This window comes from Saccostrea echinata, unplaced genomic scaffold (genome assembly GCF_033153115.1).
Source record: "Saccostrea echinata isolate AGI-Se365-2 ecotype Australia unplaced genomic scaffold, CSIRO_AGI_Sech_v1 ptg000025l, whole genome shotgun sequence".
NCBI lineage: Eukaryota > Metazoa > Mollusca > Bivalvia > Ostreida > Ostreidae > Saccostrea > Saccostrea echinata.
This window is the reverse complement of record NW_026889774.1, coordinates 10675225-10692630: the sequence shown is the minus strand read 5'-3', so window position 1 is coordinate 10692630 and position 17406 is coordinate 10675225. Positions and strand designations below refer to the sequence as shown.

The 17406-nt window shown below is 31.7% G+C and overlaps 1 protein-coding gene across 2 annotated transcripts; it reads left to right on the top strand.

Annotated features, from left to right (window-relative positions):
- The first annotated feature begins 41 nt into the window (after positions 1 to 41).
- LOC133191975 (beta-secretase 1-like) lies at positions 42 to 16991 on the top strand. Of its 2 annotated transcripts, XR_009721765.1 has the most exons (12): positions 42 to 75; positions 2286 to 2616; positions 4322 to 4410; positions 4998 to 5214; positions 5875 to 6009; positions 6180 to 6314; positions 6682 to 6783; positions 11452 to 11610; positions 11810 to 11894; positions 12315 to 12461; positions 15250 to 15916; positions 15953 to 16991. XR_009721765.1 is itself a non-coding variant. In XM_061327775.1 (11 exons), exons 2-11 carry the CDS (start codon positions 2350 to 2352, stop codon positions 15477 to 15479), a joined length of 1566 nt encoding a protein of 521 aa, XP_061183759.1. In that variant the 5' UTR covers positions 42 to 75; positions 2286 to 2349; the 3' UTR covers positions 15480 to 16991. The 2 variants fall into 2 exon arrangements, 1 of the variants encoding a protein (XP_061183759.1); XM_061327775.1 differs by having other exon boundaries at positions 15250 to 16991.
- Positions 16992 to 17406: the final 415 nt, after the last annotated feature.

Sequence of the window (17406 nt, the reverse complement as noted above, 5' to 3'; positions counted from 1 at the left end):
CCCAAAAATCTATTTTCACTTTCATTTTATACTTCCGTCTGTGAAAGAAGGCAGAGACTGAGAGAGGACTCAGAGGTAAATGTGTTTTTTGACAAATTGTAAATTGCCATCATTAAGTTGATTTCATTTTAAAACACAACTGGAAGACGTTTTATGCAACGATAGGCCTATAACACAGCGACAAAAGCGGATAAAATAGTTAATTACATACATTGGTCTGGACTAGAAAAAGATAGAAATCGATGTAAAGGGTGTACCATCTGGGACAGCATAGATTTATTTCATATGTATAGCATATGATTGTTACCTATTTGCTGTAAAATTCAATAAGTTTGCAAAGAGAAAGAGAGAGAGAACACCAAACTAATCAGGGTGATATTCAAGCAGGAAATAAGAAGACTTGGTCTTCATGAAGACTAACCCAAAGGCGAGGCAAATGTATAAATGTCTCAGGGTTGAAATAATTTGATGCTTGCACCAAATCATTATTCAACAAATTATAGGGAGCGCAGTAAGAGGCACAAAACACTGCTTATCACTGCGAGCTCTTAAAGCAATGCATGGGCGAAGAGGAAATTTGGACTTTGTACATTGATCCAAATGAATTTTTTTCCGCAGTAACCTCTGGACCCACAATCCTTTGCGAATTACATCTTGCCGCAAACTACGTTCTCCCGGTAACAACAAAAGCTCAACAAAAAAATAAACTCACCTTTATTTAATGAATATTGCAGAAAAATAGTAGATTAATCATTAAACCTTCCTTCTTAAAATTAGCACTGTTATGGCTTCAGTATAGTAATGCAACTTACATACGATGTCATGTGACGTCAGAGTCAACCAGAGCTAGACTTACCAAATTTCATGTGCAGACGGGTGTAAATTGAAAACTGAATATGCATCTGTGCCTGCCCTAATGGTCACAATGTCAACATATTAGGAAATAATGAAAGTGATATGTTTACTACTTTTGATTCACTTTACTAGGAAATTAATTAAGTTTTCCAATTATTCAGTTGTAGTTTTTAATTGCTTAAACACATAGTGACTCCACTAAAAATTGCAACTCTCTTTCTCTCTCTGTAGAGAGAGAGAGAGAGAGAGAGATATGCACTCGGTAAACTCCTGCCTGCTTCGATCATTCCAACCAAGTATTGCAGGTGTATTAACAACTTCAATGGCTACATGTAGCGTGTAGAACTCATCCAAATGAAAGAGAAATTCAGAAAAATCTAAAGTAAATTATGCTGATTGAATGAAACACATAACAAAATGCTTTTATGTTTTCATTATAGAATACAGTGAAACTTGTCTCATCTGGATGTTGTGAATTCTGAAATCTTGCCTAATATAATGTAAAGTTGCGCTTGCAAGATTATTCGATGCGGATCGATATTCAGGAATGTATCGTATCGAAAAAATAACTTCCAATACATATCAAGCAGGCAGTTTTGCTTAGAATTCTGTGAAAAAGTTGGGAATTTAAGTCACTAAAGATTATTTTTAACTTTTTTGAATTAAAACTGGTCAATAATGAAATAAACATCAAGGAGATAGCAAATCTGAAATAACTATTACAAAAAACATAGACAACTGTATTTTGACATGCTAGTTTTACAGTCATTAAAAGTTTGAATTTGAAGTGTACTTTGTTAAGACAGTGAGACATGAACTTCCAATTTGGTAATAAAACACCCATTTTTTATCAAATTTATGCATTAAATGATTTACAAGACTTTTTTGATAGGCTTGTTAAAAAATCCAATATATCGCATATCGCTTAATAAAATATCGTATCGTATCGAAATATTTTGCTCAATACACAGCCCTACTTGCAAGTTCCTTTTAGTAAATCAATTGTTTAAAATGTTCTCTAATCTGCAATCTTGTATAATCTGGCAATTTTATTTGGAACCTATGCTGTCTGGATTAGACAAGTTACTTTCAATTTTAATTCATTCTAGGTTAATTTTGAACAAGCATAAAAAAATCTTCAAAAAGTATGACTAGTGAGTTCTTTACACATGTTTGAATCATCATGTATATCCATTTAAGATTCCAAAGAAATACAAAAATCTTTGAGAGAGAATGTAAAGGAACTCATATAATTCAGGTGACCCATGTGCTTCTAATTTTTTAGTCTTCCTTTATTAACCCCATATCTCAAGCCACGGTCAGGAGTCTGCTCATATATGTAGCTCTCTCCTCTGACAGAATGGGAGAGGATCATACATTTTGGCCATGGTTTGTGACAATGTATTTATACATTTGTTATTTTTTTTCAGTTTGAAACAATGTCAGAACTTAGCTAACAGTGACAGAACTACTGGAAAGTAATGCACCTTTGAGATGAAAACAGGCTTGTGTAACCCAAGAAAATCAAGCCTCACAGAAAGAGTATATAGGTGGATCCTAACTTTTACATTATTAGTTGATGGTGCACTGGTGCATGCTGGGACATTGATAACTCTTCCTTTGAGTTATCACCATGGATACCATCAAGGTCATAATAGATTCAGAAGAAGTGATCAATTTCAAAGTCAGAGAAATAACCTGAGAGGGAAGCCAGGTCAAGGCTATTATCTAGAGATGGACATTGGGACTCCACCACAAAAGGTAACTGCCCTCTTTGTCCATTGAAAATTTGATTTGGTGTCACCTAATTGTCAGAAATGTACAGGTAGGTTTTTGTGTTAGCTGCAGAACTGTAGGGTTATGGTTTTATATATTAATCTTTGACCATAATGCTACAGATCCCATGATGCAAATATAGTGCAATGGTGTATACGGACGGGGAGAATTTCTCCACTTTCCAGCACTGGACAATCAATTTACTTTCATTACCTAATTCTAGATATATTCATATTCATACCAACCTGTATATTTTATCCACCTCCTAACCCTTTATAGTCATTTCTACAGAGCAATAAACTCCTTGTTTTGAATTTTTTGTCGGATGGTAGAGACAGCTGTAAAGGGTTAGGAGGTGGATAAAATATGCAGGTTGGTTAAAGAATATATCTAGAGAATTAGGGAGTGAAAGGTAGTTGAATGACCAATGCTGGAAAGTAGAGAAATTCTCCCCAATCATGTGCAGAAAGTCTTGCGCTGTTCAAATTGCACGATATAATTGCATAACGGGATCTGTATAGCATTATGGTCAAAGGCTAAAATATAAAACCATAACGTTACAGTTCTGCAGCTAGTTTTGAGTTCAGTTAAGTTTTCTATAATTAAGGTAAAGTGCTTACTGTTCCTCATTACTAACTTTAAAAGAATTTAATTCCATATTTTTTTTCATTGTCACGAAATTCATATTTATGTAGCAAATCAAAAGGTGATTCCAGTTTGTACATTTGATCGCTGGTTATAGATGTATAATTTTGACAAGAAACTGAGTATCTGATTGCTGCATGTACAATGTACCAGTTACATACCGGTAATCATTAAAGTTAGATGTACATACTAACAGGTACGTTATATAGGTTTCTGCAGATATAAATTAAGCTATAACTGTTTTATATAAATATTTTCATTTATGATAATATTGAAAATAAATTGATCTAGGTATATGTACATGTATTACATGCATGTTATTTCTAAAAAACAACAACAAACAAACAAAAAACCCCTTAATTTAACCAATTTAGTCTCAAAATATGAAAATAAACAATGATGTTTAAGACTTTCAAAGTCTTTGATATGCTGAACTTTACAAACCTGTTTCATTTCTTCACCTTTTCTCTGCCTTTTACCAACTAATTAAGACTCACAAAAGTGTACATTTTACAATGACAACTTTCCAATTCATTCATTGTTTCCTGCTTGTCCAATAATTTCCCTAGATGAAAGTGACACCCACCTGATGTATACATGTATCTTAACCAATCACATCACAGGTCCTTATTAAATATTACATAATGTTTATATATGCAGTGCTCATGGTGTTGGAGGTACATGTATATATACACAGCACATGTATGTTTATACACTAGCTGTATATACATACATTTCGACTGATTCACTTGTACATATTTTATTTGAGAATTACCATTGATACTTTAACCCCCCCCCCCCCCCCCCCCCCTTCCAACTGGATATTATAAATTATTATGTAAATTGATTAATCAAAGTATTGTAATTGACAGTGTAATTTTTGTTAATCAAAATATTGTAATTGACAGTGTAATTTTTGTTAATCAAAAGTTATGAACAATGATTTATTATTATATTCTGTAAAATTGTGTTGTAATATTGATGTGATGTAATATGATGTAATCATATAATGTAAAATATATGATGATTTTATTCTATATTGTAGATAAATGTGTTGATTGACACAGGGAGCAGTAATTTTGCTATTGCTGCCAGTCCAAATCCTGATATAGATATATTTTTTAACAGAGATAAGTAAGTTTTATATTTTATTATATATTTTTTTTTATTGTATTAATTTTACTTAGCATCTCACCTAAACATTCTTGTTAATTGATGTTTTATTGTTTAACAAAGAATTTATGACTCTGTAATATTTAACTGGATTAAACATTTTTAAAATACACAAGCAAACACATAATACAAATTAACACCTATCAACTGATATTCATAAATTGAAAAATAGAATACATGTATTGCAGTTATGAAATATCTTACTTCAAGTCACCCAGTTCAGTACTCAGATGTGGAATTTCACCAGATAAAAAAAGACTAAAGATTGACAATTTATCTTTATTGGCAAATTCATATTTTTTGCCATAATGATTGTATCTTTTGTAACTTAATGTAAGTTTTAAGTGAAAGATACGCTTGTGGGAAACAACCTGTACCTGCATGCTTGCAAAATTATAATACTTTAACCAGCACAGTGAGCAAGAGGTTGGGCATATTTCCTTCACACCACTGATTTACAGAAATTATTCATGACAAGTACTTTTTTGATTAAATACCTGAGGTATATGTAGGTTATTACATGTACCTTTTATGATTTTACTTTTTAGCTCAACTACTTACAAACTGATAGGGACCTCAGTGTATGTGCCATACACACAAGGGAACTGGAGGGGGACTCTAGGGTCAGATCTGGTGACCTTGACCTCATTACCTAATGTCACTGTGAGAGCTAACATTGCATTCATAACAGAGTCTAAGCAGTTTTTTATCAATGGATCAAACTGGCAGGGAATCTTGGGATTGGCTTATAGGAGTATAGCTAGGGTAGAATAATTACAAAAATAGCTATGGATCAAAACTTAATACAGTAAAACTTGTCTGGTTCTATAGAAATTGGCCAGATTTGACAACATCCCAGATTAAACAACATTTTAAACAATTGAATGTACTGAAAAGGGACTTAACATTTACACTGTATTAGACAAGATTTCAGAATACATAACATCTGGATTAGACAAGTTTCACTGTAATTTTTAACACTTTTTTGAGCAGAATATAATGTATCAAATTTTATCTAAAAATAAAAACACAATTAAAATTGCACGTCTGTGATTATGCATCAACATACAAATGAAATATGATTTTACAAAGAAATCTGTTTACTTGTAGCTCAATTTTGTTTTTAATTTGCTTTTCAAAAATTTATTTCCAATCAGAATTGAACTTCACAAAATAATAATGTTGTTCAAAAATGAGGGTAGACATTTTATTAAAAAAAGAAGTTATTTTTGAGGCCAATACATTTTTAAATACACAATTTAAATTTTAAGCTCATCTGAGATTAGTATAATTTTTTCTTCATTAATTTTGACTGTCTGTTTCTGCAGTAATGTTTTTCTTATCTAATTGTATTGTCCATTGAAAACCAACTGAACATTCTATCAAACATGAGTCTCTTTCATCAGCTTTTATTTTCATTTTCAGCCTGATGGTTCAGTTACACCCTTTTTGGACTCTCTGATAGACAACTCTGGTATTTCAAATATTTTTTCAACACAGCTTTGCGGAGTAAAGTTTGAACAAAAAATTGACCAAGATGTTGAATTGGGAGGCACCATTGTAAGTTAACACTGCAATTTTTTATTCTTTAGTTATTTAAGGAAGAAGTATAGACATTATAAATCACAGTCCATAGAGTAAAATAATGTAGCTTTCTTTGTTGGTTATGTCAGCACTATACCCATGTAAAATGTACATGTGCTTTTATTGAGAAGAAAATTTTTTTGTAGACTTTTGGAGGTGTAGATCCTACCCTTCACAGTGGTCCTGTATACTACACAAACATACACAAACAATGGTATTATGAGGTTGTCATGGTGGATGTTGAAGTGGATGGAGGAAGCATTAATCTAGATTGTAAAGAGGTAACTTATCTTGTACTAAAAATAATATTATTTCACTCTCTTTGTTTATATTACGTGAGTTCCTTTTTCTTCTTTTAGTAAGAGTCATAGATCTTTTGTATAGCACATACATGTACTCATGAAAGCATTATACAGCAAAGCTTTCAGTACATGTATAAAAGGCAGCCCCCCTCCCAAACTTTTCCAAGTTTACCAGCTGATTCAATGCAATTTTTTATTGAACAAACATAAGATAGAATTCATTTAAATGAAAACAAGAAATTATTGATTTGAAGTCTTATCTTTTATTACAATGTATTTCAATTCATCTTTCACAAAATAATTGATTTTTGAAGAATTCATATCAAATGTTTTTGATTGATTTCAGTATAATTTCCCCAAAACCATTGTGGACAGTGGAACCACAGATCTAAGATTACCTATGAAGGTGTACACATCAGTGATCAACCACATCAAAAACTATGTCCAGGTATATTTAAATATCATGAAGGGCAAAGTTGAAAATTGTAAACAAAATTTCCTTAATTCTAGTCATCATCAAAACATTTTATACAATTATGATAATATATGTAATTCAATATGAAATATGTTAATTGACAATTATCAATTAATATTAAAAGCATCACTTTTTATGGTTTTGAGTTAATGCTCATTCATATTTCATTAGTTTTCTGCAATTGTTGATTTGAGTTAGAATTTTTTCTATCCATGGAGTAAGTGTTAAAGAAAGTATAAAATACTATTGCACTGAAAGTAGTCACTGTGGTAGTTTTAGTCTGATCCATTAATCATGACCACAGAAAAGGTTGTATCTGGAAAAGTTGAGTACAGATGACTACCACTATACACTTGTATCCAGACCCTGTCCCCCACCTGTAACTGGTGGACAACAAGGTTGGAGGCTGACTGATGGACAAGCATAGAAGATGAATCAATCAATGCCATGACTCCTGCCTTAATTGAACCATTAATCTTTATATGTGTCCAGAAAGTTTCATGGTAGTCTGCCACATTAGAACAGAATATAAGGTAGAGGCCAGCCTTTGGGGCAGTAAACACTCCTGTTGTAGGGTTATATCCTCCTCCCACCTGGTATATAACTTGAGGAAATATAACGGTGTCTCCATTTGCATATGTATGGCCACCATTAGCTCCAGCTGTAAAAGCTACACTGGATTTTACACCTAAAAAATACACAAGACTGTAAATGCATTTCTGTTCAGATCATAGTTAGGTACATTAAAATTTTATTGATACAGGGAAGCTGTTGGTACTATTGTAATAAATTACCTGAAGTATTATATTTTATGATGTTCTTCACCATTCAATGATTTAATTATCATCTCTTCAATTTCATGACTTTTAAAAATAATAAAATCAGCATAGATTACATGTATCATGTACCTGTATGGTCCACATTTCTTGGGATATGTTACAAATTTTAAAATCTTTACCAAATAAAGCCTGTGCATGTGCTGTACATTGTTTTATATATCTTATTTTGTCATACCATTGTGTATAAATTAATCTTGTACCAAATTAAATATTGCATGTATACATTTGATATTTTTTATACTTAATAGATATTATCAAAACCTTAAATTGTTTGAAACAATTGAACTTTAGCAATATTGAATTTCTAAAAACTATATACATACGATTCTTGAGATGGATAATTGTATTATTCAGTTTTGCAATGTCATTTTGCTTTGAATTTGTCAGTGTTTGGATCTCTCTCTTTATCTGTTTCTGCTGTGCATCCAAATTGGAAAGAAAAATTGATAGCCCTGCTGTGTTATTGTGTACATCCAGAAGTGAAAGTGATAAATATCGGTCTCTTAGTTCCAAATCTGTGATGGTGGCAGACATGTTCTTCATCAATTTTTGTTCGCTGTCTCTGACTGTCTGCTCTATTTCAAATAATAAGATACTCTCCAGCCTTTGCAGGTCTTCTGATGTGGTTAAATTTTGTTGCATTAACATGGAAGTAGAGTTCAAAATCTTAATCTGATCTTTCAAAATAATATTCTCTTGAAGCAGAAATGTTGATGTTGAATTCAGATTATTTAGTTTTTCATTCAAGCAGACATCATGCTGTGATGTAGTGGCTGATGAATTCAAGTTGTCTAATCTTTCTTTCAAGATTTTGTTTTCACTTTGTACATCTAGAAGTGAGTCCTTTAGGATTGTTATCTTCATTTGGGCTGTCTGATTCCATTGCTTGAGAATCTGAATCTCTCCCTCTAAAAACTTTTGCTGTTGTTCAAATTGTTGAATTTGTAGAGCTTGTTGTTTCTGATCCCTCATTATTGAAATTAAAACTGTCTCCAGATTCAGGAATTGTTTGTATAGATCAGAATCAGAATGTCCATTAGATGCAGAAGTAGCATTGGTTTGTCCATGGAACAACAAACTCTCTGCTTTCAAAAATGTGCACAGAAGTACCACAAAGGTACTTTTAATCCAGTGCATTTTGGTGATATGTGATAAAGCTCAGTAATTCAAACAAGTTCAGTTAGATGGAGTGGCTTAAAAATTATCAATAATCAAATTATTATCATCTGATAAAAACTAAGTCATATGCACACTGTAATCTTTGACCTATGTTAAAATCAGTGGTAATCATTCATGTATTGCATTAGCAATTGATTTTTATACCCCCGCTCCGAAGGAGAGGGGGGTATACTCTTTTACCCTTGTGTGTCTGTCTGTCTGTCCGTAACAAATTTTGGTCGCAGTTTTCTCAGGAACTACTCATTGCAGATGCTTGAAATTTTAGCACAATCTTTGTTTAGGCATGCAATATGGTGGGATTCATTTTTGTACAAATCCGATGTCAACTTCCTGTTTATCCGTGCATCTGTCTGTACCATACATAACAAATTTTGATCGCAGTTTTCTCAGCAACTACTCATTGCAGATGCTTGAAATTTTAGCACAATCTTTGTTTAGGCATGCCATATAATGGGATTCATTTTTGGAACAAATCCGATGTCAACTTCCTGTTTATCCGTGCGTCTGTCCGTACCAGGGATGGGGTCAATTACTTTAAAAAGTAATTAATTAAATTACAATTACTTTGACTTTTTCTTCAATTAAAGTACAATTAAATTACATGCTTTCTAAGACATGTAATTAATTAAATTACAATTACTTTGCAAAAGTAATTAATTAAATTACAAATTACATTTTTAATTTTTTTGAAAATTTTTATAATCCTTGTCAATGAATATACAGAACATCATTTATTTGTATATAAGCTTAGCCTCTGCACAAACAGTACAAGAAATAATATGCTATAGGCATTGTGTATCATTCTGGTTTAATTTGCAACATTTATTTACAAAACAATAAGAATCTCTTAAAGAACTATCTGAGATCAGTTTGATGCAGTTTCCACCACACAAAACCTACTTGTACACAAATTGCATGGCTTATGATATTTGATTAAAAGTGAGTATTTTAATAGAGTGAAATGAGTCGCAACTGTAACCCCTACAAATTAAATATTTCCTTTGAAGGTAACCCGAACATCCTAAATTGCTATTTATGTTGAACAATTTTACTTCATAAATCAGAATTGTACAGATAGAAATTTAATTCATTCATTAAAATCTGTTTAGATGTTAAAATAATTATAAAATTGAAAGTTTTTCTTTTCTAAAGCTAGCGAAGCATTTTAAATTGAAATGATTATCTCCATTGGCTTTGTCTTCTAAATCATGGAGTGAATATATCTTTAGAGGAGTTGATTTGTTTTAATTGCAATTTACAGCTGTGATCTGGAGGGCAATTATCTCTTCCCAACAAGAGAGAACTTAATTAATGACACACCTTCTTTTTCTTTATTATTAATCAAACAACAAAGATTGAAATATAATAAATGTGTGTTTCATAGCTGAATAGACCTAAGAAGGGTTGTTCAAAATTCATATTTATAAACATAGATCCAAAAATTCAAAATTTACATAATGATTAGAAAGAAACTATTATTATCAAGCCAATCATTTAATTATTTTTTAGTAATCATTAACCTAGTAAGATTTTGTATAATTGAAGGATTGAGGATATGTTTAACAATAAAATAAAAACCAGTAAAATGGGGAGGTAGTGCTGACGATATATCATGAATATATCATGAATGTGTATTATATAAAGTAATTGAAAAAGTAATTGAAATTACATGGTATTTTTTCAGTGTAATTAATTAAATTACAATTACAAGTAATTGAAAAAATGTTCAATTACAAATTACTTCCAATTACTTCAAAAAATGTAATTAATTACAGTCAATTACAATTACTTTTTTCAATTACCCCATCCCTGGTCCGTACCATACATAGCAAATTTTGGTTGTAGTTTTCTCAGCAACTACTCATCGCAGATGCTTGAAATTTTAGCACAATCTTTGTTTAGGCATGCTATATGTTGGGATTCAGTTTTTACAAATCCAGTGTCAATTTCCTGATTATCACTGTGTTTGTCCATAACTGAACTTGTGTATTCACATCAGAGCGGGGGTATTATTAGTGAGCATTGGCTCACAGACTTCCTGTTTATGAAAACAATGAACTAACTTGTTAAATATGTTTTCTAACAAAATCAAAACTTAAAGATTATGTATTTTTTCCTATTTGATGTAAATTACCAGGTACAAACATGAATTCTTTCTTGTGAATTGCAATAAATTATGTATAATTGAGATAACATTGATTATATGGCAACCACTCTATCACAATATGTATCACTTGGGAGGGAGGAGTAGGAAAAGGGAAAGGGATATGTAAAGCATACTAGAGGATCTCTTAAAAATAAAATGCATCAAATGCCATATATTTCATTAATAAAATTTTGATAAAGCATTTAAGAATGATTTTTTTAATACAGCTGAATACAGTTTACCGCGCTTATAACAAACAGGCTTATAATGAATTGACGCTTAAAGTGAAGTTATGTTCATTCCCTGTGTCTTAAAAATACATTGTCAACCTAACAGATATAAAGAATTACACTTATAACAAAGTAAAATAGTCTTTCCCTGGTACTTTGTTATAAGCCTGTTTTTCTGTACCATGTAGAAGGTCAGATAAATCGACAGTTTGATTATTCTGATGTTTTTGTTGTTGATGTATTGTAGAAATCTCCCAGTGCACCCCCAGTGAGTCTTGGCTTTTGGAATGGGGACATTGACTTGTGCTACAAAGATGGAACCATTCCTTACAACATATTTCCTTTTGTAGCCTTAGAATTTGCTGAGAATGAGCATCAGTCATTCAAAATCATTGTAGCTCCACAGGTATAATTTCTGATTTTCCTACTGAAAAGTGCATGATTCAATTCAAAAGCTATCTTTGTTTCTGTTTACAGAAGTTTTAAACAACATTTCACAGACTGTATGTAATGAAATGATATGATAGTAAAGTACCGGTATACAAGTTTTTTTTCCTCTCTCTTTTTTAAGCATCCATTAAATTTTATGTTATGTCCATATTCAGCAATACATTAAATCTGTGGGGAAAAAAGATGACAGCAACCCAGATGAAATATGTTTCAAACTTGGTATTGCAAACTCAACATCTGGTAAGTGCCAAAGGAAAATCACATACAAAGAGGGAGGGGATGATGTATTTTTCTTACACGACAGAGGTAAATTTCTAACCCTATTCCTGTAGCAAGAGGGATGATATTTGATTTATCCATTCCACACGTGTAGCTTAGAACAGTACTGTTCAGTAGTTAGTACAGTACTATGCTTGCCTTTCAGTCATGTCAATCAGTAACTGTGATATCATACATCACAATGATGACTTTTTGATAAAGTACAGGCAGATTGATTTTTATTAACCATTGCATCTGGGGTAGGGATGAAGCCACACAATTTTACGAAGAAAGCATATATGAAATATTGTATAAATTGACTATTTAAACCCATGGGGCTATTTTTTTTTTTTTTTAAATGTTGTTTTTGATAAATAGCACAAAATTTCTCTCGTAACACAGGCACAGTCATTGGAGCAGTGATCATGGAAGGGTTTTACGTGGTCTTTGATCGACAGAACAACAGAATTGGGTTTTCAGACACAACATGTCCTGCAGTGGCCCAGATGTTTAACAAGTCACATGTGTCTGGTCCTCACAAATTTTCAGGTCAGTATGCAAGGCTTCATCTCAGATCAACTCTATAGTCTCAACAGTGTAATCATGCAGTAACTTAAAACTGTAAGTTTGGGAGATTATTTATAATACCCTCGGTGCAGACTTGATGTCTCAGGTTAAAGTTTTTAGAGCAGATTTCTTTTCGATGATATATATTTCTATGTCCTATATTGATCAGAGTTTCATGGATTATGCATCTAGTGTGTTTTATTGTACTAGTCAGATTTCTGATGCTGCATTTGTAGCCAATATGCTCCATAAATTTTTTTGGAGCAGGTTTTATAAGTTTTTGGAGTAGGTTAAAGTTTTAAAAGCAAGTCGCATTCCAAAGTAAATATAAGCCCTAAGTAAATTAAAATTGCATGTGATGAGTTATTCCCCTTTTCATACATGCTAATAGGTCTAGCTCTTTACCCCTTAATGCCACGATTTGACGCACTGGCCATATCCTTAGAGTGTTTGCCTGGCTGCCCCTTGGTGCGTTTTAGATGAATTGATGTGCAATTTAATACTAATTTAACTAATGGGGGTCAAAGTATTTCATTTATGCTATGTATTATATATCACTGGATTCGTAATAAATTAAATTTTTCAAATCTATTAGCATAATTTTTATCGGAATTTTCTGTAAATAAATAATTCAGGTGAAAGCAGGTGTAAATCGCAAAATAGATATTTTCAACATGTAAAACGGCTTAAATAAGCCAAAATTGTCCCTATAAATAATAAAAATTATGTGTGATGATATAATTGATGGTTAAATTATAATTAATTATCAATTTTATAAGTTTAATTCCTTAGAAATCAATAAATTGTAGTGCTACTTCAATGTCAATCTCGCCGACAAATTTTCAGACTTGGCTGTTAAAACTTGATTTCTGAACGTTTTTGTTTACTTGAATGATCAAATTCTATTAAAATATTTGTTTTCTACACCTTCACATTGATAAATATGTGTAAAATGGAAGGTATCTTCTGAAATTCTTAGAAACAGGTAACGAAATCGGCACTGCGCGGTCCCGAACTTCACAACATTTTCGTATCTTATTTTAATGTTTATTACACACATAGATCATTATAATTTTCAAAACTTTCAAGAAATAGGTAGCTTATAGCTTGAATTTCATGTAATGCTTTACTGGATGAGAAAATATTGCGTATTGACTGAGTTATATGCTCTAAAAACATCGTATGTAACAGTCCGCCATTTTGAATTTTGGTGGGACTTTTCAAGATTCTTTTGTTTGTTTACACAGGTAAATCACATGATTTCTAACTGTAGTATGATGCAATCATCTATTGTTAACCTGCAGGTGGCCACCTGTGCTCTGATAATTTGTAAACAAGCGGTAATTTCAAGTCAAATCAACAATGAAATACACGTGCGTCAAAAGTCGTCATTAAGGGTTTGAGACTAGGCGTCAAAAGTCGTCATTAAGGGGTAAAGGATGGAAAGGTCTAAGGGGAATCGAGCTAGACTTTTTTATTAGATGTTAAACAAATATTTCTTGTTATCACGGTATTTTATGAATCAACTTTTAAACAAATCTTTGGAATAAGATTATTTAAAGTTGAGTACAAATTATAATTAGTGTAAGAGAACAAAAAAAGTAAGAATCAGTTGATATCGTTTTGTTGAACAACTGACATCTAAAAAAAAGAAGAGAAAAACATCTGCTTTTAAAAAAAAACGAAACAAAACAAAACAAAAAACAAAAACTGCCTGCCACATTCAATTTTGAAGTTTATGGCCTGAGAAACTAAAGATTAATTTTTTTGGCCTTAGGTGAGCTGTGTAATCTTAGATTACCTAGATGTTTTATTTTTAATAAAAAAGCAGCTACATGTATCTGCCAAATCAAAGACTACATTCAGGTTATGGAGTTACAATGTTAACATATTCCATTGCATACTAGCACCTATTATGGATTCATAATGCTGTGCTATTTATGTTTTTTACCACTGAAGAATTGATGCCGATTGACAGTATTGCAAAATTATGAGCATTCAAGAAAAGTAAGGAATCCATATAGTAATCAATATTTTTACTGAGCCAAAATCTCTTTTTTAAGTCGTGAAATGGTTCTTGCATTTAAGGAATAACTGTCTTATTTTTTGGATTCATGATGTGATCAATCGAGTGGCTTGCGTGATAATTTGCATAAACGCAAGCCAATCGATTGATCATCGTCATGAATCCAAAAAATCTGACAGTTATTCCTTATATTTACATGCTCCTGATTCTGCAAATTCCCGTGCTAATAGCCCCGCTTTTTTCTCTATTTGTCCCGCCCCGCACGTGATTTTTTTTAACCGCACCTATCGATGAACCAGTAGATTTATGTAGAAATAAAGTATTTTTACAATTTGTAATTTTATCTCGGACAAAGACATTGGAAATGTAAATATTTTTGTGATAAACAGTCATAATTACATCTCCAAACGCTACTCCTTTGTAGATCTTTCTACTTGTTTGTTCTTTTTCTGACTGCTCAGTTTTCTAGCTCATCTTAATCTGGTCTTAATCTGGTCTATGATTTAGATTAAATTTCTGTTCTACAGTATAACTCAGTTGTAAGGAAATCACGGAGGCCTCAAATCTTGCTTCCTTATAGCTGAAATTCTCTATTTCCATATATTAAGAAACATAGTGAGAATTCCTCGTCAGGATTTGTTAAAGTTCCTTAAAACTAAGATTTCCATATTAGCTAGTTCCTTTTGCTGTACATTTAACATTGTTCTTGAATCTGTATATTAATTGAATGCTGCTACATTTTAGGTTCAGTGGGAAACTGTGCGTATGCCAAACCAGAGAAATCCAACAAAACCTTGGTCATTGTGGCGTATGTGTTAGCGGGGATCTGTGGAGCCTGTATACTGCCTTTGTTTATTCTCTTTATTCAATATCAATGGCGGACGTCAAAGTGTTACGAGAAAATGAAGAGGCAGAATTCTGATGGAGACTCTAATGACTTAATTGATGAACCAAACTTTATGCATGATTCTTGATTAGACAATTTTTGTCATGGTAGTGATTGGGTGTTAAATTCATCTATGGTACGATATAACTAGATATTTTTTTTATTGTTGGACTTTACACTGTTGAATAATTATTTATAGAATTCTTGTGGGAATTAAGAATATTGCTTAATTTTATTTAAATAGCTATAACTGTTTTTGTGTCAATCTTTTTTAGTGTCTATATAGAAATTAAAATCTTCATATTGTAGATACTGGACATTTTAACCAAGATTTCATATGTAGGCATATATAATACGGCTGTTCACTTTTTCGAAAAAAATAGTTTGCCTATATATTCCAGTGGAGCCCTTATTATAATTTATAATTGATTTGTTTTTGTATGTGGAACTGGAATGTTTGAATAAGTAATGCTTGATGTTAGTAACAACTGCAAAAAGGGCAAGATATTAGTTTTTAACTAAGACGTAAGTTAATTTTGATAAGAAACTAATTTTATTCAGTTAACTTAATTTTGATAATAAAATAATTTCGTCCAGTTTGTTTACAGTAGGTTGAATTTCACATTAACAATGGTTGTATATGTTCTGAATCATGAAAAGCTGTAATAAATCAACAGGTATTGAATGTTGATTCATTTAAATTTTCCAGGGAGTGTGATGTATAAGACAAGCTTTTAAAATTTTCTCTGATGGCTATTTATAGAGGTTTGCAAATCCTACTCAGACACTGTTGCCTAATATTTAGAGTATAGATTTACTGGTCATGTATAATATAATTGTTTATCTGACAGGAAATTTTATGTTGTGTTTTTTGTTATTTGATTTCAGATGAAACTGCTGATGTCATAGTTATTATTATATATGTGCCTGCATCCACATTTTTCATCAAACATTTTCATTTTCTTGTTTGTCAATAATAGATTAGATTTATGAAAGTTAAATTGTTGTTGATAGGCAGCTACAGGAAACTGTTAAATCTATGGATTGTTCATGTATGGATGAATCAGGAAATTTTTCTGGGGCCCAGAGGATTTAGAATTGGGAGTGTTGTTACGTGGCATTATAGTAAAGCACGAAATGTACTATATAATCACATAGCAATTATGAAGCAACACTGAAGAGTTTCTAATTAGTGCTTTTAAATTCTTTATAGAAAATTTTTCCTTATTACATGTATTTTCAATACTCTGTGTACATCTGCTAAATACTGAAATATATTTCATTGTGATATTTTACTGTGTTGGTTTATTTCAAGCTTATAAGGATTTATTAAATAGCTGATAGAGGGAGTGTATTATGGCGAATTTTAAGCAGATTCTAAGTGTTAGTTATATGTGTAACTATTGTTATTAATTCATCAATGGGTTAAATTACCTTAAAACTGTCACTCATGTACATTATACTAATTGACATATTATATTTTATTATTTGTATTTCATATACATACATTTTCTCATTTACATTCTAGATGGCTCCCGATTGATTGGGTGTAGATTTCACCTTACTGGCATAAGTTAAATAAACTGCTATACGTCATCAATAGCCTTTTTAAAGTTTTTGTGTTGTCTAAAAGTTGCTTACTTGATGTAGTTCAGAGTATATGAAATATGCAATATCTGGTGAGTGTATAAATTCAGCAGTAGACTAATTGATGAATAAACGTTAAGATAATGAACAGTGATCATTTTCAGAAGTCCATTTAAACTAAACATTATGAGCAGGGCCAACATGGTCCTCTGAAACAGAGGTGGGATCAGGTGCAATGGAGGAATAAGCTTCCCCTGTCAACTGGTCACACTCACCGTGTGCTCTGTGTCATGATTGGGTAAACAGAAAAATCCGTACACAATTTAAATTATTTACTATTTTCCATTTCCACCAAATTTTGAAATATTGTCTTATACTAAATCCTTCATTACAGGTAATATAGGGTATTACTCATGAAAAAAGCAATC